Source organism: Bombina bombina, chromosome 3, assembly GCF_027579735.1.
Source record: "Bombina bombina isolate aBomBom1 chromosome 3, aBomBom1.pri, whole genome shotgun sequence".
Taxonomy (NCBI): Eukaryota; Metazoa; Chordata; class Amphibia; order Anura; family Bombinatoridae; genus Bombina; species Bombina bombina.
The window spans coordinates 1,162,467,504-1,162,489,778 of NC_069501.1; the positions used below are offsets into that span (position 1 = coordinate 1,162,467,504).

At 40.9% G+C, this 22,275-nt stretch overlaps 1 protein-coding gene across 1 annotated transcript in view; it reads right to left on the minus strand.

The window, feature by feature from the left end:
* The window catches only part of DYNC2H1 (dynein cytoplasmic 2 heavy chain 1), a 1,178,830-nt gene that overhangs the window by 127,893 nt on the left and 1,028,662 nt on the right, over positions 1–22,275 (minus strand). The window contains exon 82 of the mRNA XM_053705582.1: positions 1,182–1,391. Within this exon, the coding sequence (XP_053561557.1) occupies positions 1,182–1,391 (210 nt within the window). The remainder of the gene's footprint in view (positions 1–1,181; positions 1,392–22,275) is intronic.

A 22,275-nucleotide genomic window follows, 5' to 3' on the forward strand; every position in this document is an offset into this window, starting at 1 on the left:
AATATCGTACATATTCTGAACATTTCCATTTTTTGTGCATAAAACAATGAGTAATCTAACAGCTACAAACATTGTCTGTTTCCTAGCAAAATGGTACTACCTCTGATAATGGGCTTCAGTTAAAAGAAACTAAAATAGAAAATCCATTACATGTCCTAGATAGAGAGTAATTATATATGGTGTGAGTTGCTCTGAACTATGTGTTTTTATTCATGTAACACACAGCATTGTACATGCTCTCACCGACGATTTGAATTGATTGGTGTGCACTCCCTATGTAAGTGTAAATAGACTTGTAAAGGGTATAAAATATGGAAATTATAAGAACAAATTAAGATGCAAAATGTAATAGTAACATAAGGAAATATTTTTTATACTGTGGTCAAACAGCCTCATTTAATACTGTGTTTTATGTCCCATTTAAAATAAACAAGGGAAGATATGTGAATAACAAGGTAAATAGTGTCAATAAAAAGTTTTAATCCAATTTTATTAATCAATGGCAAGTTTTAGTGCTCCAGAGAAGCCTGAGATATGACGGGTAACCAAACCCTTGCTGAAGCAGAAAACCCACATATAAGTTTGTAAATCATGCAAGGGGCAATTTCAATTGTTTTGTGCTGGTAGAATGTTACCAAGCAGAAAATTGTGAACGTGTTACAGTCAAGATGGAAAAAAAAAACAATATGTCACAGTTCCAGAGTTGTAGGTGCTCTACAGATAGCTGTCAATGAAGTGGTGATAATGGTTTTACTCATGATGTGCTACACAAGTGAGAAAATGTATTTGCAAAGGAAGTTGCTAAGATATCTGCCAAACGCATTTCAATAGCAGCAATAGTAGCAAGCCTAACACATTCTAGCCTATAAAGTAAAAGATTTCTTTTTGGTGAAGTCTGTGTACTGTTCTTCTCTTCTCTATAGTATGTTTTAGATAAACAATTTATAAAATTCTAAAAGTGATATTGCATCTAGTTACCTGTTGAGAAAAGCATAATTTGGATAAATGTTATAGAGAATATAATCTACTTTCATCAATAATAAAATATAGCTACAATGCCAACAACTTGTTTCTTTCCTAATACAAATCAATATAAATACAATATTTATTCCTTGTACAAGGTTAGTTGGAAGATTTAATCTAGTGTAAGTAGCATAAATGTATGTTTTTCTGTACTATACCTTCTGTTCTAATAATGCATTAGCGAGCTTCTGCACATCAGAAGTCAGCAGTGAGGTTCCTCTGATGACTTTACTGAGAGCTGCCAAAGACTGATGTATACTTTGCAGTAGGCGGATAGAATTAAACTGTTCCAGAATTATGAATGACAAGATGGGTGAGCCATGTCGTTCTGTGGGAGGAGCCACTTTCTGATGAATCAAATTGGAATTCTGGAAAAGAAGGAAGAAATGTGCATAATGTGTTTATTACTAAGGAACACTGTTTGTAATAATGCTCAAAAAAATACAGGGGTGGGTATGCAGTTTGATGCCCCTTGTTTCTGGCTCCATAACTTGTCCGTCTGCTCTGAGGCTGCGGCCAGAAATCAACCCGAACAAATACGATTGGGCTGATTGACACCCCTGATAGCGGCCGATGCGCTGGGAATTTGCAGGGGGCGGCATTGCACCAGCAGTTCACAAGAACTGTTGGAGCAATAATAAATGCAGACAGCGTATGGTGTCTGCATTTATCGATGTGCAGCGGACATGATAAGCTACATCATATCATGTCCGCTCGCACTATGTTAAATATACCCCAGAGAAACAGAATTTATGCTTACCTGATAAATTACTTTCTCTTGCGGTGTATCCAGTCCACGGATTCATCCTTACTTGTGGGATATTCTCATTCCCTACAGGAAGCGGCAAAGAGAGCACACGGCAAAGCTGTCCATATAGCTCCCCCTCTGGCTCCGCCCCCCAGTCATTCGACCGACGGTTAGGAGAAAAAGGAGAAACCATAGGGTGCAGTGGTGACTGTAGTTTAAACAAGAAATTTTAACCTGACTTAATTGCCAGGGTGGGCCGTGGACTGGATACACCGCAAGAGAAAGTAATTTATCAGGTAAGCATAAATTCTGTTTTCTCTTGCAAGGTGTATCCAGTCCACGGATTCATCCTTACTTGTGGGATACCAATACCAAAGCTTTAGGACACGGATGAAGGGAGGGAACAAGACAGGTAACCTAAACGGAAGGCACCACTGCTTGCAAAACCTTTCTCCCAAAAATAGTCTCCGAAGAAGCAAAAGTATCGAATTTGTAAAATTTGGCAAAAGTATGCAGTGAAGACCAAGTCGCTGCCTTACAAATCTGTTCAACAGAAGCCTCATTCTTGAAGGCCCAAGTGGAAGCCACAGCTCTGGTGGAATGAGCTGTAATTCGTTCAGGAGGCTGCTGCCCAGCAGTCTCATAAGCCAATCGGATGATGCTTTTCAACCAGAAGGAAAGAGAGGTAGCCGTCGCTTTTCGACCTCTCCTCTTACCAGAATAGACAACAAACAAAGATGATGTTTGTCTGAAATCCTTAGTTGCTTGTAAATAGAATTTCAAAGCACGAACCACATCAACATTTTGTAAAAGCCGTTCCTTCTTAGAAGCTGGATTAGGACACAGAGAAGGAACAATGATTTCCTGGTTAATGTTCTTATTAGAAACAACTTTAAGAAGAAAACCAGGTTTGGTACGCAAAACTACCTTATCTGCATGGAACACCAGATAGGGTGAATTACACTGCAAAGCAGACAATTCTGAAACTCTTCGAGCAGAAGATAAAGCTACCAAAAACAAAACTTTCCAAGATAATAACTTAATATCTATGGAATGTAAAGGTTCAAACGGAACCCCTCAAAGAACTGAAAGAACTAAATTTAGACTCCATGGAGGAGCCACAGGTTTAAAGACAGGCTTGATTCTGACTAACGCCTGTGCAAACGCTTGAACATCTGGTACTTCTGCCAGACGCTTGTGTAAAAGGATAGACAGAGCGGATATCTGCCCCTTTAAGGAACTAGCTGATAAACCTTTCTCCAATCCTTCTTGGAGAAAAGACAATATCCTTGGAATCCTAATCTTACTCCACGAGTAACCCTTGGATTCACACCAACAAAGATATTTCCGCCATATCTTATGGTAAATTTTCCTGGTGACAGGTTTTCTAGCTTGGATCAGAGTATCTATGACTGATTCAGAGAACCCACGCTTGGATAGAATTAAGCGTTCAATCTCCAAGCAGTCAGCTGCAGAGAAACTAGATTTGGATGCTTGAATGGACCCTGTATTAGAAGATCCTGCCTCATTGGCAGTGTCCATGGTGGGACAGATGACATGTCCACTAGGTCTACATACCAAGTCCTGCATGGCCACGCAGGCGCTATCGGAATTACCGAGGCCTTCTCCTGTTTGATTCTGGCTACCAGCCGAGGGATAAGGGGAAACGGTGGAAAGACATAGGCCAGATTGAAGGACCAAGGTGCTACTAGAGTATCTATCAATGCCGCCTTGGGGTCCCTGGACCTGGAACCGTAAAGAGAAAGTTTGGTGTTCTGACGGGACGCCATCAGATCCAACGCTGGAATGCCCCATAGCTGAGTCAGCTGAGCAAATACCTCCGGGTGGAGTTCCCACTCCCCCGGGTGAAAAGTCTGACGACTTAGGAAATCCACTTCCCAGTTGTCTACTCCTGGGATGTGAATTGCAGATAAATGGCAAGAGTGATCCTCCGCCCACCTGATTGTCTTGGTTACTTCCTTCATCGCTAAGGAACTCTTTGTTCCTCCCTGATGATTTATGTATGCTACAGTCGTGATGTTGTCCGACTGAAATCTGATGAACTTGGCCGCCGCTAGCTGAGGCCATGCCTGGAACGTGTTGAATATCGCTCTCAGTTCCAAAATGTTTATCGGGAGAAGAGACTCTCTCTTCCCGAGACCATAGGCCCTGAGCTTTCAGGGAGCCCCAAACCATGCCCCAGCTTAACAGACTGGCGTCGGTCGTTACAATGATCCACTCCGGTCTGCGGAAGCACATTCCCTGCGACAGGTGATCCTGAGACAACCACCAGAGAAGAGAATCTCTGGTTTTCTGGTCCAGTTGGATTTGAGGAGACAAATCTGCATAATCTCCATTCCACTGTTTGAGCATGGACAATTGCAGTGGCCTGAGATGAATTCGAGCAAATGGGACTACGTCCATTGCTGCTACCATTAATCCGATTACCTCAATGTACTGAGCTACAGATGGCCGAGGAATGGAATGAAGAGCTCGGCAAGAACTTAGAAACTTTAACCTTCTGACCTCCGTCAGAAATATTTTCATTTCTACCAAGTCTATTAATGTTCCCAGTTCTTAGGAAGGGATCCCTTGTGAGCGGGGACAGAGAACTTTTTTCGGTGTTCACCTTCCACCCGTGAGACCTTAGAAAGGCCAGAACAATATCCGTATGAGCCTTGGCTCTGGGAAAAGAAGACACCTGCATTAAGATGTCGTCCAGATAGGGTGCTACTGCAATGCCCCGCGGTCTTAGTACTGCCAGAAGGGACCCTAGCACCTTTGTGAAAATTCTGGGAGCGGTGGCCAACCCGAAGGGAAGGGCCACGAACTGGTAATGCTTGTCCAGAAAAGCGAACCATAGGAACTGATGGTGATCTTTGTGGATAGGAATATGAAGGTACGCATCCTTTAGATCCACGGTAGTCATATATTGACCTTCCTGGATCATCGGTAAGATTGTCTGAATGGTCTCCATCTTGAAAGATGGAACTCTGAGGAATTTGTTTAGAATTTTTAGATCCAGGATTGGTCTGAAAGTTCCTTCCGTTTTGGGAACCACAAACAGGTTTGAGTAAAAACCCAGTTATTGTTCTGTAATTGGAACTGGATATATCACTCCTATCTTGAGTAGATCTTCTACACAGCGTAAGAACGCCTCTTTCTTTGTCTGGTCTGTAGACAGACGAGAAATGTGGAACCTTCCCCTTGGAGGAGAGTCCTTGAATTCTAGAAGATATCCCTGAGCAACTATCTCTAATGCCCAGGGATCGGGAACATCTCTTGCCCAAGCCTGAGCAAAGAGAGAGTCTGCCCCCTACCAGATCCGGTCCCGGATCGGGGGCTACCCCTTCATGCTGTCTTAGTAGCAGCTGCAGGCTTCTTGGCCTGTTTACCCTTGTTCCAGCCCTGCAAAGGCTTCCAGGTTGCCTTGGGCTGTGAAGTGTTACCCTCTTGCTTTGCGGTAGCAGAGGCTGAAGCAGGACCGCTCCTGAAGTTGCGAAAGGAACGAAAATTAGCCTTGTTTTTAGCCTTAAAAGGCCTATCTTGCGGGAGGGCATGGCCCTTTCCCCCAGTGATATCCGAAATAATCTCTTTCAACTCGGGCCCGAAAAGGGTCTTTCCCTTGAAAGGAATATTCAGTAATTTTGTTTTAGACGACACGTCGGCCGACCATGATTTAAGCCAAAGCGCTCTGCGCGCCATGATGGCAAAACCAGAATTTTTCGCCGCTAACTTAGCTAATTGCAAAGCGGCATCTGTGATAAAAGAATTAGCCAGCTTTAGAGTTTCGTCATATGAGGTCTCCGTCTGGAGCGACTCCTCCAGCGCCTCAAACCAGAAAGCCGCTGCAGTAGTTACAGGAATAATGCAGGCAATAGGTTGGAGAAGGAAATCTTGTTGAACAAATATTTTCTTTAGTAAACCTTCTAATTTTTTTATCCATAGTATCTTTGAAAGCACAACTGTCTTCAATTGGTATGGTTGTGCGCTTGGCTAGTGTTGAAACTGCCCCCTCTACCTTAGGGACCGTCTGCCACGCGTCCCGCCTGGGATCAGTTATGGGGAACATTTTCTTAAAGATAGGTGGGGGAACAAAAGGTACACCTGGTCTTTCCCACTCTCTAGCAACAATATCCGCCACCCTCTTAGGGATCGGAAACGCATCAGTGTATACAGGGACTTCTAGATATTTGTCCATTTTACACAATTTCTCTGGGACCACCATAGGGTCACAATCATCCAGAGTTGATAAGACCTCCCTAAGTAGTACGCAGAGGTGTTCCAATTTAAATTTAAATGCTAGTGAATCTGATTCTGCCCGCTGAGAAACTTTTCCTGAGTCAGAAATTTCTCCCTCAGACATAACATCCCTCGCCCCTACTTCAGAGTGTTGTGAGGGTACATCAGATAAGCCTCCCAAAGCTTCCGACTGCTCCTCATCTGTTCTCAAAACAGAGCTATCGCGCTTTATAGGGAAAACTGGAAGTTTGGATAGAAAGGCCGCAAGGGAATTATCCATGACTGCCGCCAGTTGTTGCAATGTAATAGGTGCTAATGCACTAGAGGTACTAGGTATCGCTTGAGCGGGCATAACTGGTGATGACACATGGGGAGAGGAAGGCGGACTATACTCATTACCTTCAGTCAAAGAATCATCTAGGGCTATATTTTTATGTGACACAATATGATCTTTAAAGTGTATAGACACATTAGTGCACTTGGGACACATTTTGAGTGGAGGTTCCACCATGGCTTCTGAACACATAGAGCAAGGCTTTTCCTTAGTGTCAGACATGTTTAACAGATTGGTATTATACACAAGCAGGCTTGGAAAAACACTTTATGTAACAAAAAATACAATTTGCAATAAATGGTACTGTGCCTTTAAGATAATAAAAACAGAATTTATGCTTACCTAATAAATTACTTTCTCCAACGGTGTGTCCGGTCCACGGCATCATCCATAACTTGTGGGAATATTCTCCTCCCCAACAGGAAATAGCAAAGAGCACAGCAAAAGCTGTCCATATAGTCCCTCCCAGGCTCCGCCCCCCCAGTCATTCGACCGACGGACAGGAGAAAAAAAGGAGAAACTATAGGGTGCCGTGGTGACTGTAGTTAAAAGAAAGAAATTTATCAAACCTGATTAAAAAACCAGGGCGGGCCGTGGACCGGACACACCGTTGGAGAAAGTAATTTATCAGGTAAGCATGAATTCTGTTTTCTCCAACATTGGTGTGTCCGGTCCACGGCGTCATCCATAACTTGTGGGAACCAATACCAAAGCTTTAGGACACGGATGAAGGGAGGGAGCAATTCAGGTTACCTAAACAGAAGGCACCATGGCCTGCAAAACCTTTCTCCCAAAAATAGCCTCCGAAAAAGCAAAAGTATCAAATTTGTAGAATTTGGCAAAAGTGTGCAGAGAAGACGAAGTCGCTGCCTTACATATCTGATCAACAGAGAAGACGTTTGTCTGAAATCCTTTGTTGCTTCTAAATAGAACTTTAAAGCACAAACTACATCTAAATTGTGTAACAAACGGGCACAAAGAAGGCACAACTATTTCCTGGTTAATATTCTTGTTGGAAACAACTTTTGGAAGGAAACCAGGTTTAGTACGCAAAACAACCTTATCTGAATGGAACACCAGATAGGGCGGATTACACTGCAGAGCAGATAATTCAGAAACTCTTCTAGCAGAAGAAATAGCCACTAAAAACAGAACTTTCCAAGATAACAACTTGATATCTATGGAATGTAAGGGTTCAAACGGAACCCCTTGAAGAACTGAAAGAACTAAATTTAGACTCCAGGGAGGAGTCAAGGGTCTGTAAACAGGCTTGATCCTGACCAAAGCCTGTACAAAAACTTGAACATCTGGCACAGCTGCCAGTCGTTTGTGTAACAAGACAGATAGAGCAGCAATCTGTCCTTTTAGAGAACTCGCTGACAATCCCTTATCCAAACCTTCTTGTAGAAAGGAAAGGACCCTAGGAATTTTAATCTTACTCCATGAGAATCCCTTGGATTCACACCAACAGATATATCTTTTCCATATTTTATGGTAAATCTTTCTAGTCACAGGTTTTCTGGCTTGTACCAGAGTATCTATCACAGAATCCGAAAACGCACACTTAGATAAAATCAAGCGTTCAATTTCCAAGCAGTCAGCTGGAGAGAAACTAGATTTGGATGTTCGAATGGACCTTGTACTAGAAGATCCTGTCTCAAAGGTAGCTTCCATGGTGGAGCCGATGACATATTCACCAGGTCTGCATACCAAGTCCTGCGTGGCCACGCAGGAGCTATCAAAATCACAGAGGCCTTCTCCTGTTTGATCCTGGCTACCAGCCTGGGAATGAGAGGGAACGGTGGAAACGCATAAGCTAGGTTGAAGGCCCAAGGCGCCACTAATGCATCCACTAGAGTCGCCTTGGGATCCCTGGATCTGGACCCGTAGCAAGGAACCTTGAAGTTCTGACGAGACGCCATCAGATCCATGTCTGGAATGCCCCATAATTGGGTCAACTGGGCAAACACCTCCGGGTGAAGTTCCCACTCCCCCGTTTGGAAAGTCTGACGACTCAGATAATCCGCCTCCCAGTTGTCTACTCCTGGGATGTGGATCGCAGATAGGTGGCAGGAGTGATCCTCCGCCCATTTGATGATTTTGGTCACCTCTCTCATCGCCAGAGAACTCCTTGTTCCCCCCTGATGGTTGATGTAAGCAACAGTCGTCATGTTGTCTGATTGGAATCTTATGAATCTGGCCTTCGCTAGTTGAGGCCAAGCCCGGAGAGCATTGAATATCGCTCTCAGTTCCAGAATGTTTATCGGGAGAAGAGACTCTTCCCGAGACCATAGACCCTGAGCTTTCAGGGAATCCCAGACCGCGCCCCAGCCTAATAGACTGGCGTCGGTCGTGACGATGACCCACTCTGGTCTGCGGAAGCTCATTCCCTGGGACAGGTGATCCTGGGTCAGCCACCAACGGAGTGAGTCTCTGGTCTTCTGATCTACTTGAATCACTGGAGACAAGTCTGTATAGTCCCCATTCCACTGTTTGAGCATGCACAGTTGTAATGGTCTTAGATGAATTCGCGCAAAAGGAACTATGTCCATTGCTGCAACCATCAACCCTACTACTTCCATGCACTGAGCTATGGAAGACCGTAGAATAGAGTGAAGAACTTGACAAGCGTTTAGAAGCTTTGACTTTCTGACATCTGTCAGGAAAATCTTCATTTCTAAAGAATCTATTATTGTCCCCAAGAAAGGGACTCTTGTCGACGGAGACAGGGAACTTTTTTCTATGTTCACCTTCCACCCGTGAGATCTGAGAAAGGCTAGAACAATGTCTGTGTGAGCCTTTGCTTTGGAAAGAGACAACGCTTGAATTAGGATGTCGTCCAAGTAAGGTGCCACTGCAATGCCCCTTGGTCTTAGGACCGCTAGAAGGGACCCGAGCACCTTTGTGAAAATCCTTGGAGCAGTGGCTAGCCCGAATGGGAGAGCCACGAACTGGTAATGTTTGTCCAGAAAGGCGAACCTTAGGAACTGATGATGATCTTTGTGGATAGGAATATGTAGATACGCATCCTTTAAATCCACGGTAGTCATAAATTGACCCTCCTGGATTGTAGGTAAAATCGTTCGAATAGTTTCCATTTTGAACGATGGCACTCTGAGAAATTTGTTTAGAATTTTTAAATCCAGAATTGGTCTGAAAGTTCCCTCTTTTTTGGGAACTACAAACAGATTTGAGTAAAAACCCCAGACCTTGTTCCACAGTTGGAACTGGGTGTATCACTCCCATTTTTAACAGGTTTTCTACACAATGTAAGAATGCCTGTCTCTTTATTTGGTTTGAAGATAAGCGAGACATGTGGAACCTTCCCCTTGGGGGTAGTTCCTTGAATTCTAGAAGATAACCCTGAGAGACTATTTCTAGTGCCCAGGGATCCTGAACATCTCTTGCCCAAGCCTGAGCAAAGAGAGAGAGTCTGCCCCCTACTAGATCCGGTCCCGGATCGGGGACTACCCCTTCATGCTGTTTTGGTAGCAGCAGCAGGTTTCTTGGCCTGCTTACCCTTGTTCCAGCCTTGCATCGGTTTCCAAGCTGGTTTAGTCTGGGAAGCATTACCCTCTTGTCTAGAGGCTGCAGAGTTGGAGGCCGGTCCGTTCCTGAAATTGTGAAAGGAACCAAAATTGGACTTATTCTTAGCCTTGAAAGGCCTATCTTGTGGGAGGGCATGGCCCTTACCCCCAGTGATGTCTGAAATAATCTCTTTCAATTCTGGCCCAAAGAGGGTCTTACCTTTGAAAGGGATACTAAGCAATTTTGTCTTGGAAGATACATCCGCTGACCAAGACTTTAGCCAGAGCGCTCTGCACGCCACTAATCTCGCTAACTGCAAAGCGGCATCTAAAATAAAAGAATTAGCTAACTTAAGTGCGTGAATTCTGTCCATAACTTCCTCATACGGAGTCTCTCTACTGAGCGACTTTTCTAGTTCTTCGAACCAGAATCACGCTGCTGTAGTGACAAGAATAATACACGAAATAGGTTGAAGGAGGTAACCTTGCTGTACAAAAAAACATAATTTATGTAAGAACTTACCTGATAAATTCATTTCTTTCATATTAGCAAGAGTCCATGAGCTAGTGACGTATGGGATATACATTCCTACCAGGAGGGGCAAAGTTTCCCAAACCTTAAAATGCCTATAAATACACCCCTCACCACACCCACAATTCAGTTTAACGAATAGCCAAGAAGTGGGGTGATAAGAAAAAAGTGCGAAAGCATATAAAATAAGGAATTGGAATAATTGTGCTTTATACAAAAAAAATCATAACCACCACAAAAAAAGGGCGGGCCTCATGGACTCTTGCTAATATGAAAGAAATGAATTTATCAGGTAAGTTCTTACATAAATTATGTTTTCTTTCATGTAATTAGCAAGAGTCCATGAGCTAGTGACGTATGGGATAATGACTACCCAAGATGTGGATCTTTCCACACAAGAGTCACTAGAGAGGGAGGGATAAAATAAAGACAGCCAATTCCTGCTGAAAATAATCCACACCCAAAATAAAGTTTAATGAAAAACATAAGCAGAAGAATCAAACTGAAACCGCTGCCTGAAGTACTTTTCTACCAAAAACTGCTTCAGAAGAAGAAAATACAACAAAATGGTAGAATTTGGTAAAAGTATGCAAAGAGAACCAAGTTGCCACTTTGCAAATCTGATCAACCGAAGCTTCATTCCTAAACGCCCAGGAAGTAGAAACTGACCTAGTAGAATGAGCTGTAATCCTATGAGGCGGAGTCTTACCCAACTCAATATAGGCAAGATGAAATAAAGATTTCAACCAAGATGCCAAAGAAATGGCAGAAGTTTTCTGGCCTTTCTAAAACCGGAAAAGATAACAAATAAACCAGAAGTCTTTCGGAAAGACTTAGTAGCTTCAACATAATATTTCAAAGCTCTAATAACATCCAAAGAATGCAACAATTTCTCCTTAGAATTCTTAGGATTAGGACATAATGAAAGAACCACAATGTCTCTACTAATGTTGTTGGAATTCACAACTTAGGTAAAAAATTCAAAAGAAGTTCGCAACACCGCCTTATCCTGATGAAAAATCAGAAAAGGAGACTCACAAGAAAGAGCAGATAATTCAGAAACTCTTCTGGCAGAAGAGATGGCCAAAAGGAACAAAACTTTCCAAGAAAGTAATTTAATATCCAATGAATGCATAGGTTCAAATGGAGGAGCTTGAAGAGCCCCCAGAACCAAATTCAAACTCCAAGGAGGAGAAATTGACTTAATGACAGGCTTTATACGAACCAAAGCTTGTACAAAACAATGAATATCAGGAAGAATAGCAATCTTTCTGTGAAAAAGAACAGAAAGAGCAGAGATTTGACCTTTCAAGGAACTTGCGGACAAACCCTTATCTAAACCATCCTGAAGAAATTGTAATATTCTCGGTATTCTAAAAGAATGCCAAGAAAAATGATGAGAAAGACACCAAGAAATATAAGTCTTCCAGACTCTATAATATATCTCTCTGGATACAGATTTACGAGCCTGTAACATAGTATTAATCACAGAGTCAGAGAAACCTCTTTGACCAAGAATCAAGCGTTCAATCTCCATACCTTTAAATTTAAGGATTTCAGATCCTGATGGAAAAAAGGACCTTGAGACAAAAGGTCTGGTCTTAACGGAAGAGTCCACGGTTGGCAAGAGGCCATCCGGACAAGATCCGCATACCAAAACCTGTGAGGCCATGCCGGAGCTACCAGCAGAACAAACGAGCATTCCTTCAGAATCTTGGAGATTACTCTTGGAAGAAGAACTAGAGGCGGAAAGATATAGGCAGGATGATACTTCCAAGGAAGTGAAAATGCATCCACTGCCTCCGCCTGAGGATCCCGGGATCTGGACAGATACCTGGGAAGTTTCTTGTTTAGATGAGAAGCCATCAGATCTATTTCCGGAAGTTCCCCCATTTGAACAATCTGAAGAAATACCTCTGGGTGAAGAGACCATTCGCCCGGATGCAACGTTTGGCGACTGAGATAATCCGCTTTCCAATTGTCCATACCTGGGATATAAACCGCAGAGATTAGACAGGAGCTGGATTCCGCCCAAACCAAAATTCGAGATACTTCTTTCATAGCCAGAGGACTGTGAGTCCTTGATGATTGATGTATGCCACAGTTGTGACATTGTCTTATCTGAAAACAAATGAACAACTCTCTCTTCGGAAGAGGCCAAAACTGAAGAGCTCTGAAAATTGCACGGAGTTCCAAAATATTGATCGGAAATCTCACCTCCTGAGATTCCCAAACCCCTTGTGCCGTCAGATACCCCCACACAGCTCCCCAACCTGTAAAACTAGCATCTGTTGAGATTATAGTCCAGGTCGGAAGAACAAAGAAGCCCCCTGAACTAAACGATGGTGATCTGTCCACCATGTCAGAGAGTGTCGTAAAATCGGTTTAAAGATATTAATTGAGATATCTTTGAGTAATCCCTGCACCATTGGTTCAGCATACAGAGCTGAAGAGGTCGCATGTGAAAACGAGCAAAGGAGATCGCATTTGATGCGGCAGTCCTAAGACCCAACATTTCCATGCATAAGGCTACCAAAGGGAATGATTGTGACTGAAGGTTTTGACAAGCTGATATCAATGTTAAACTTCTCTTGTCTGACAAGGACAGAGTCATAGACACTGAATTTATCTAGAAACCTAAAAAGGTTACCCTTGTCTGAGGAATCAATGAACTGATTGGTAAATTGATCCTCCAACCATGAACTTGAAGAAACAACACAAGTCGATTCGTATGAGATTCTACGAAAATGAGAAGACTGAGCAAGTACCAAGATATCGTCCAAATAAGGAAATACCAAAACCCTATTCTCTGATTACAGAAAGAAGGGCACCGAGAACCTTTGAAAAAAATTATTGGAACTGAGGCTAGGCCAAATGGTAGAGCCACAAAACTGGTAATGCTTGTCTAAAAAGAGAATCTCAGACACTAAAAGTGATCTGGATGAATCGGAATATGTAGATACACATCCTGTAAATCTATTGTAGACATATAATGCCCTTGCTAAACAAAAGGCAGGATAGTCCTACAGTAACCATCTTGAATGTTGGTATCCTAACATAACGATTCAATAATGATAGATCCAGAACTGGTCTGAAGGAATTGACCTTCTTTGGTACAATGAAGAGATAAAATAAAACCCCAGCCCCTGTTCCAGAACTGGAACTGGCATAAATACTCCAGCCAACTCTAGATCTGAAACACATTTCAGAAATGCTGAGCCTTGCTGTGTTAACTGGGACACGGGAAAGAAAAGAATCTCTTAGCAGGAGGCCTTAACTTGAAGCCAATTCTGTACCTTTCTGAAACAATGTTTCTGAAACCAGAGATTAAGAACGGAATTGATCCAAATTTCTTTGAAGAAAACGTAATCTGCCCCATACCAGCTGAGCTGGAATAAGGGCCGCACCTTCATAGGTACTTAGGAGCTGGCTATAGGTTTCTATAAGGCTCGGATATATTCCAAACTGGAAATAGTTTCCAAACTGATACCGCTCCTGAGGATGAAGGATCAGGCTTTTGTTCCTTGTTGTGAGGAAAGGAACGAAATGAATATTTACCCTGGAAAGAAAGGGAAAGCAAAGTTGACTTAGAAGACATGTCAGCATTCCAAGTTTAATCCATAAAGCTTTTCTAGCTAAAATAGCTAGAGACATATACCTGACATCAACTCTAATGATATCAAAAGATGGTATCACCAATAAAATTATTAGCATGTTATAGAATAATAATAATGCTATAAAATTATGATCTGTTACTTGTTGCGCTAAAGCTTCTAACCAAAAAGTTGAAGCTGCAGCAACATCCGCTAAAAATATAGCAGGTCTAAGAAGATTACCTGAACATAAGTAAGCTTTTCTTAGAAAGGATTCAATTTTCCTATCTAAAGGATCCTTAAATGAAGTACTATCTGCCATAGGAATAGTAGTACATTAGCAGGAGTAGAGACAGCCCCATAACCTTAGGGATTTTTGTCCCAAAAAACTCTAATCTGTCAGATGGCACAGGATATAATTTGCTTAAACGTCTAGAAGGAGTAAATAAATTACCCAAATTATTCCATTCCCTGGAATTACTTCAGAAATAGCATCAGGGAGATAAAACACTTCTGGAATAACTACAGGAGATCTAAAAACCTTATTTAAACGTTTACATTTAGTATCAAGAGGACCAGAATCCTCTATTTCTAATGCAAATAACACTTCTTTAAGTAAAGAACGAATAAATTCCATCTTGAACAAATACAAAGATTTATCAGCATCAACCTCTGAGACAGAAACCTCTGAACCAGAAGAACCATTATCAGTATCAGAATGATGATGTTCATTTAAAAATTCATCTAAAAAAAAGAGAAGTTTTAAAAGACTTTTATGTATACTAGAAGGAGAAATAACAGACATAGCCTTCTTAATGGATTTAAAATAAATAAAATCTCTTATGTTATCAGGAACACTCTGAAAATTAGATGTTGACGGAACAGCAACAGGTAATGTAACAGTACTAAAGGAAATTTTATCTGCATTAATAAGTTTGACATGACATGCAATACAAATAACAGCTGGAGAAACAGATACCAAAAGTTTATAGCAGACTTAGCTTGGTAGCTCCAGCACTGTGCAGTGATTTTCCTGTAGTAACTTCTGACTCAGTTGCAACGTGGAACATCTTGCAATATGTAAAAGAAAAAAACAACATATAAAGCAAAATTGATCAAATTCCTTAAATGACAGTTTCAGGAATGGGAAAAAAATGCCAGTGAACAAGCTTCTAGCAACCAGAAGCAATAAATAATGAGACTTAAATAATGTGGAGACAAAAATGACGCCCATATTTTTTAGCGCCAAAAAAGACGCCCACATTATTTGGCGCCTAAATGCTTTTGGCGCCAAAAATGACGCCACATCCGGAACGCCGACATCTTTGGCGCAAAATAACGTCAAAGAATGACGCAACTTCCGGCGACACGTATGACGCCGGAAACGGAAATAGAATTTTTGCGCCAAAAAAGTCCGCGCCAAGAATGATGCAATAAAATGAAGCATTTTCAGCCCCCGCGAGCCTAACAGCCCACAGGGAAAAAGTCAAATTTAAGGTAAAATATGTTAAATTAAAATGCATTATCCCAAATATGAAACTGACTGTCTGAAAATAAGGAAAGTTGAACATTCTGAGTCAAGGCAAATAAATGTTTGAATACATATATTTAGAACTTTATAAACAAAGTGCCCAACCATAGCTAGGAGTGTCACAGAAAATAAGACTTACTTACCCCAGGACACTCATCTACATATAGCAGATAGCCAAACCAGTACTGAAACGAGAATCAGCAGAGGTAATGGTATATATAAGAGTATATCGTCGATCTGAAAAGGGAGGTAAGAGATGAATCTCTACGACCGATAACAGAGAACCTATGAAATAGACCCCTTAGAAGGAGATCACTGCATTCAAATAGGCAATACTCTCCTCACATCCCTCTGACATTCACTGCACGCTGAGAGGAAAACCGGGCTCCAACTTGCTGCGGAGCGCATATCAACGTAGAATCTAGCACAAACTTACTTCACCACCTCCATCGGAGGCAAAGTTTGTAAAACTGAATTGTGGGTGTGGTGAGGGGTGTATTTATAGGCATTTTAAGGTTTGGGAAACTTTGCCCCTCCTGGTAGGAATGTATATCCCATACGTCACTAGCTCATGGACTCTTGCTAATTACATGAAAGAAATCTTTTTAAGCAAACCCTCCAATTTTTTATCCATAGGATCTTTGAAAGCACAATTGTCCTCAATAGGAATGGTCGTGCGTTTGGCTAGTGTAGAAACCGCCCCCTCGACCTTAGGGACTGTTTGCCATAAGTCCTTTCTGGGGTCGACCATAGGAAATAATTTCTTAAATATAGGAGGAGGGACAAAAGGTATGCCTGGCTTCTCCCACTCCTTATTCACTATGTCCGCCACCCACTTGGGTATTGGAAAAGCGTCGGGGTGCACCGGGACCTCTAGGAACTTGTCCATCTTGCACAATTTTTCTGGGATGACCAGATTGTCACAATCATCCAGAGTAGATAGCACCTCTTTAAGCAGTGTGCGGAGATGCTCTAATTTAAATTTAAATGTCACAACATCAGGTTTTGCCTGCTGAGAAATTCTTCCTGAATCAGAAATTTCCCCATCTGACAAAACCTCCCTCATTGCCACTTCAGATTGGTGTGAGGGTATGACAGAAAAATTATCATCAGCGCCCTCCTGCTCTACAGTGTTTAAAACAGAGCAATCGCGCTTTCTCTGAAATGCTGGCATTTTGGATAAAATATTTGCTATGGAGTTATCCATTACTGCCGTCAATTGTTGCATAGTAACAAGCATTGGCGCGCTAGAAGTACTAGGGGTCTCCTGCGTGGGCAAAACTGGTGTAGACACAGAAGGAGATGATGTAGAACTATGTCTACTCCCTTCATCTGAAGAATCATCTTGGGCAACTTTACTATCTGTAACAGTACTGTCCTTACTTTGTTTGGACGCTATGGCACAATTATCACACATATTAGAAGGGGGAGACACATTGGCTTCCATACATACAGAACATGATCTATCTGAAGGCACATACATGTTAAAAAGGCTTAAACTTGTTAATAAAGTACAAAAACCGTTTTAAAACAAAACCGTTACTGTCTCTTTAAATTTTAAACAGGGCACACTTTATTACTGAATATGTGAAAAACTATGAAGGAATTATCGAATCTTAACCAAATTTTCACCACAGTGTCTTAAAGCATTCAAAGCATTGCGCCCCAAATTTCAGGCTGTTAACCCTTAAAATGTGGAAACCGGAGCCGTTTACAATTTTAACCCCCTTACAGTCCCAGCCCCAGCCTTTGCTGCGACTTCACCAAACCCAGGGGAGTATACGATACCAAATTAAGCCTGCTAGGAACCTTTTCAATGAATTCCAGACCCACACACATGCAGCTGCATGTACTGATCTCAAAAATAACTGCACAGTAATGGCGCAAAAATGAGGCTCTGCCTACTACAGAGAAAGGCCCTTCCTGACTGGGAAGGTGTCTAAACAAGTGCCTGACGTAAAAAACGTTCCCCAAAGTTATAAAAGTGTGAAAATCAACTTCAAACTGTATAAAATACCTAAATAAAGTAATTGATTTAGCCCATAAAAGTGTCTACCAGTTTATAGCCCATAATAAGCCCTTTATTCTGTTTGAGACTAAGAAAATGGCTTACCGATCCCCATGAGGGGAAAAATGACAGCCTTCCAGCATTACACAGTCTTGTTAGAAAAATGGCTAGTCATACCTTAAGCAGAAAAGTCTGCAAACTGTTCCCCCCAACTGAAGTTCTCTCAGCTCAACAGTCCTGTGTGGGAACAGCAATCGATTTTAGTTACTGCTGCTAAAATCATACTCCTCTCATAAACAGAACTCTTCATCTCTTTCTGTTTCAGAGTAAATAGTACATACCAGCACTATTTTAAAATAACAAACTCTTGATAGTAGAATAAAAACTACAACTAAACACCACATACTCTTCACCATCTCCGTGGAGATGCTACTTGTTCAGAGCGGCAAAGAGAATGACTGGGGGGGGGCGGAGCCTGGGAGGGACTATATGGACAGCTTTTGCTGTGCTCTTTGCCATTTCCTATTGGGGAGGAGAATATTCCCACAAGTTATGGATGACGCCGTGGACCGGACACACCAATGTTGGAGAAAGTGCACACAATTTTACAAAACGGTGAAAAATGAACCAAATCTCTTGAAATTTTTACAGTATGTGCCTAATGCTTCGATATGATTGCACAGCAAGTTTCAGCCTGATTAACCCTTTAATGCTCAAACCGGAACCGCCTAAAGCAAACAACCGGTTAATAAACTACAGCACCTTGCCACAGCAGCCTGTGGCCCTACCTTCCCTTATGGATTGAATTTGAGAAAATCAAGCCTCCTGAAGTCCTCAAGCAGTCTCTGGACCCATGTGAAGCAGCATGCAGGGAAATCTTGTCAGAATAAACTGCGCAACTGAGGCGCAAAATTAGGCCCCTCCCACTCCAGAGCTGTGGGGCCTTCAGAACCCAATTTAGGTGACTAAAAATAATGCCATGTGGAATAAAACCCCAATAAACACATCAAAAGTGCTTAAAAGTGTCAATAAAGAGTATTTTTCTAAACAAAATAATCGATTGCCCTGCTAAAGTGATAACCAGTCTATTGAGCCCACTTAAATAAGCCTCTAGTTCTATACTAAGTTTCAGAACATGGCTTACCCTTCCCACATGGGGAATCTTGTCAGTCTTTTAGCATTATCTTGTCTTGACTAGAAAAAAGATGACTGAAACATACCTCAAAGCAGTTAAGCCTGCAAACTGTTCCCCCCAACTGAAGTTTTCTGGTACTCCTCAGTCCTGTGTGGGAACAGTAATGGATTTTAGTTACAACATGCTAAAATCATTTTCCTCTCAGCAGAATTCTTCATCATATTTCTGCCAGAGAGTAAATAGCACAAACCGGTACTATTTAAAAATAACAAACTTTTGATTGAAGATATAAAAACTACAAATCTAACACCGCATTCACTTTACCCTCCCGTGGAGATGCTACTTGTTAGAGCGGCAAAGAGAATGACTGGGGGGCGGAGCCAGAGGGGGAGCTATATGGACAGCTTTGCTGTGTGCTCTCTTTGCCACTTCCTGTAGGGAATGAGAATATCCCACAAGTAAGGATGAATCCGTGGACTGGATACACCTTGCAAGAGAAATTAAATTTTAAACAACTTTACAATTTATGTATACTGTTTGATTTGCTTCATTCTCTTATTATCCTTTGTAGAAGCAGCAATGCAGTACTGGGTGCTAGCTGGATCCATTGGGTCAGCCAATAACATGAGGCATATATATGTAGCCATCTATCAGCAGCTCCTGAGCCTACCTAGGTATCCTTTTCAACAAAAGATACCAATAGAACGATAAATTAAATAATAGAAAAATGTGGGTTTCATGTCACTTTAACCTTGCACTTTTATTTTCAAATTATATGCTCCATTTTGCAGGCTGAAAACCAAATTTATTAAATACACTTGAATTTGACAGTAACCCCTTTATGCTTTAATGTTTCAAATACCCCCACCACCAAAACAAACAAAAAAACATTTGCTTTATATGGTGACAGGCAATATTCTTCTCTGTGTAAAGGTATCATTGGAACATTATTTAGACTGAAAAAAAATCTCTGTTTTTTTACTATGTAATCGCTATTACATTTTTTTAAAACCATAAAATTAACAAATCATTTATATTTGTAGTAAAATTATTAGGGAAATTTGACAGACAAGCATTGCCGTTCCATGTGAACCAGTGTTGGTAAAATCTTCCACAACAAAAAATAAATAATTAGCTATGATAGATTCATTGGTTGACCTTGACTGCAGCTTGTGAAATCAGTACACTACAGCAGATTAATTATATCGGCTTAAAAAAAACACGCACACACAGGGGCACACTGGGATGTTTCAGCGCTGGAGAATTCTGCTGTTTCTACTGTGATTAATCCTAAGGCGATGTTCAATTACTTACTGTCAGGTGGGAAGTCTCCGACATCCTCTAATGGAATAATACTTAAAATGTTAATGTGTGCAAGTCTGCCCCCCTAATGCTTTCATCTCCAAAAATGAATATGTCAAAAACCAAAATATTTGTAAGGCAAACAAAATATGAGGTGAAGCTTAGAGTCTGGCCTTCTCTGGTCAGTAAAAAGAAGGTTAACATAGAAGAGAGGTCAATAAAAGACAAACAAAATGAAGAAAATGAGAAATGATACAAAATAATGAGGTGATTTAGACTATTCAAATCTGAAAATACATTACCTGAATATATTTAGTATAACATCTTAATGATTTTACATTCAAACTATTATTAAAATATAACATGCGGTACTTTTAAATCTAGAGTGTAAAATCCTTTTTGATTCTACTTTAGGCCACAAATACAACCCCCCTCTTCAAAAAAAATCAATAAAAAAATAAATGTAACTAAGCCCATAGGTTTTCAAGTTTCCTTTTTTTACATACATTAGACTCTTTTTTTTAGAACTTATTCTATGTGCTTAAAAAGTGAATGGTTACAAGATACATGTGGCTCCATTGATTATAACAGCACTACTCTACCCTTTATAAATTCAACACCAGAATGTTAGTGATATTTTAGATGGAGTTTAATTCATCAGTTGTAATGAAGTTGTGCTCCACAGCCTACTTCAAACGTCATTTTTTCTGTGAGTTAAAGGTTTGAATTGTTCTCCCATCAGTTCTCTCCCCATATGGCACTTTAGTTGAAGCTAAAGTGCTGAATGGAGAACAAAACAAACCTTTAGCTCACAAAAAAATTTACTTTTGAAGTGGAAGGCAGAGCGCAGGGTATTTTAATTTTATATAGGGTCTAAAACTTTGTAATATATACTAGCAAGTGGTTGTAAGCAGTTATACAGAACAAGAAAACTAAGCTTGGGTATATTCATTGCATAAACAGTACTGAGATCTACTGTGGCTGCACCTCTACTACAATTAGCGTCTTCAAGGGTACATTGCATAATGACCACTATGTATATTAGTGTCTCTGAATCAAAGCAATGGCACAGTTTAAAAAAATACAATGGAAGTAGTTCCCTTATTTACAGACTTATTTTTTATTTATTCATTTTTATGCATACACTGGTAGAAACAATGCCAAAAACAGTAGTATTTGTTAAATAGATGGAGAAAAGGAATCAAGTGTCGGGAAACATTCCATTTCAAAGACAGAAGAAGAGATGTCATTTTCTTAATGCTCCGTAAGAAGATGATACTTAAGTGCAGTGAGAACAGGACACTAGACCACAGAAAACAACTTCCTTAGAACAAGTTTTTTCTCAACATAGTAAGATGAATAGGACAAACAACCGCATGTGATAAAACAGAAGTATTGTCTGAGACAGATGCATGGAATTACAGATTAGCTGCAAAGGCTCCCAGGAGAAACCAGGTAAAAGACTAAATATCAAGCGACAAGTGCTTCTGCCATTTAAAGCAGTCATAAGATTGCACATCTGTGTTCACTGATTGTCTAAATGGTCTTAGAAACTCAACTGTCTGAAAGAAAAACAATATTTAAAGGTGCCTCCTCCAAATGACACTGTAGGGAAAATCTTCAACTTTAACATATGTCAAGAGTCCCTTACAGATTAAAGGGATAGTCTAGACAAAATTTCTGTTCTCTTGGTATCTGTATTTCAAAAAGCTAGAATGTAAGCTTAGGAGCCAGCCCATTTGTGGTTCAGTACCATGGTAGCGCTTGCTTATTGATGGCTATATTTATAGACACCAATCAGAAAGTGCTACCCAGTTGTTGAACCAAAAATTGGCTGGTTCCTCAGCGTACATTCATGCTTTTTCAAAAAAGGATACCAAGAGAACAAAGAGAAATTGATAATAGGAGTAAATTTGAAAGTTGCTTAAAATGACATGCTCTATCAGAATCATGAAAGTTTAATTTTGAGTAGACTATCCCTTTAAATTACAATACTCCTATCCTAGATTACAGAGGGTAAAAATTTAACCATTTTTACATATATTGAACAGTCACGCAGTCTGCAGAAAAAACATAATTTATGTAAGAACTTACCTGATAAATTCATTTCTTTCATATTAGCAAGAGTCCATGAGCTAGTGACGTATGGGATATACATTCCTACCAGGAAGGGCAAAGTTTCCCAAACCTCAAAATGCCTATAAATACACCCCTCACCACACCCACAAATCAGTTTAACGCATAGCCATGAAGTGGGGTGATAAGAAAAAAGTGCGAAAGCATAAAAAATAAGGAATTGG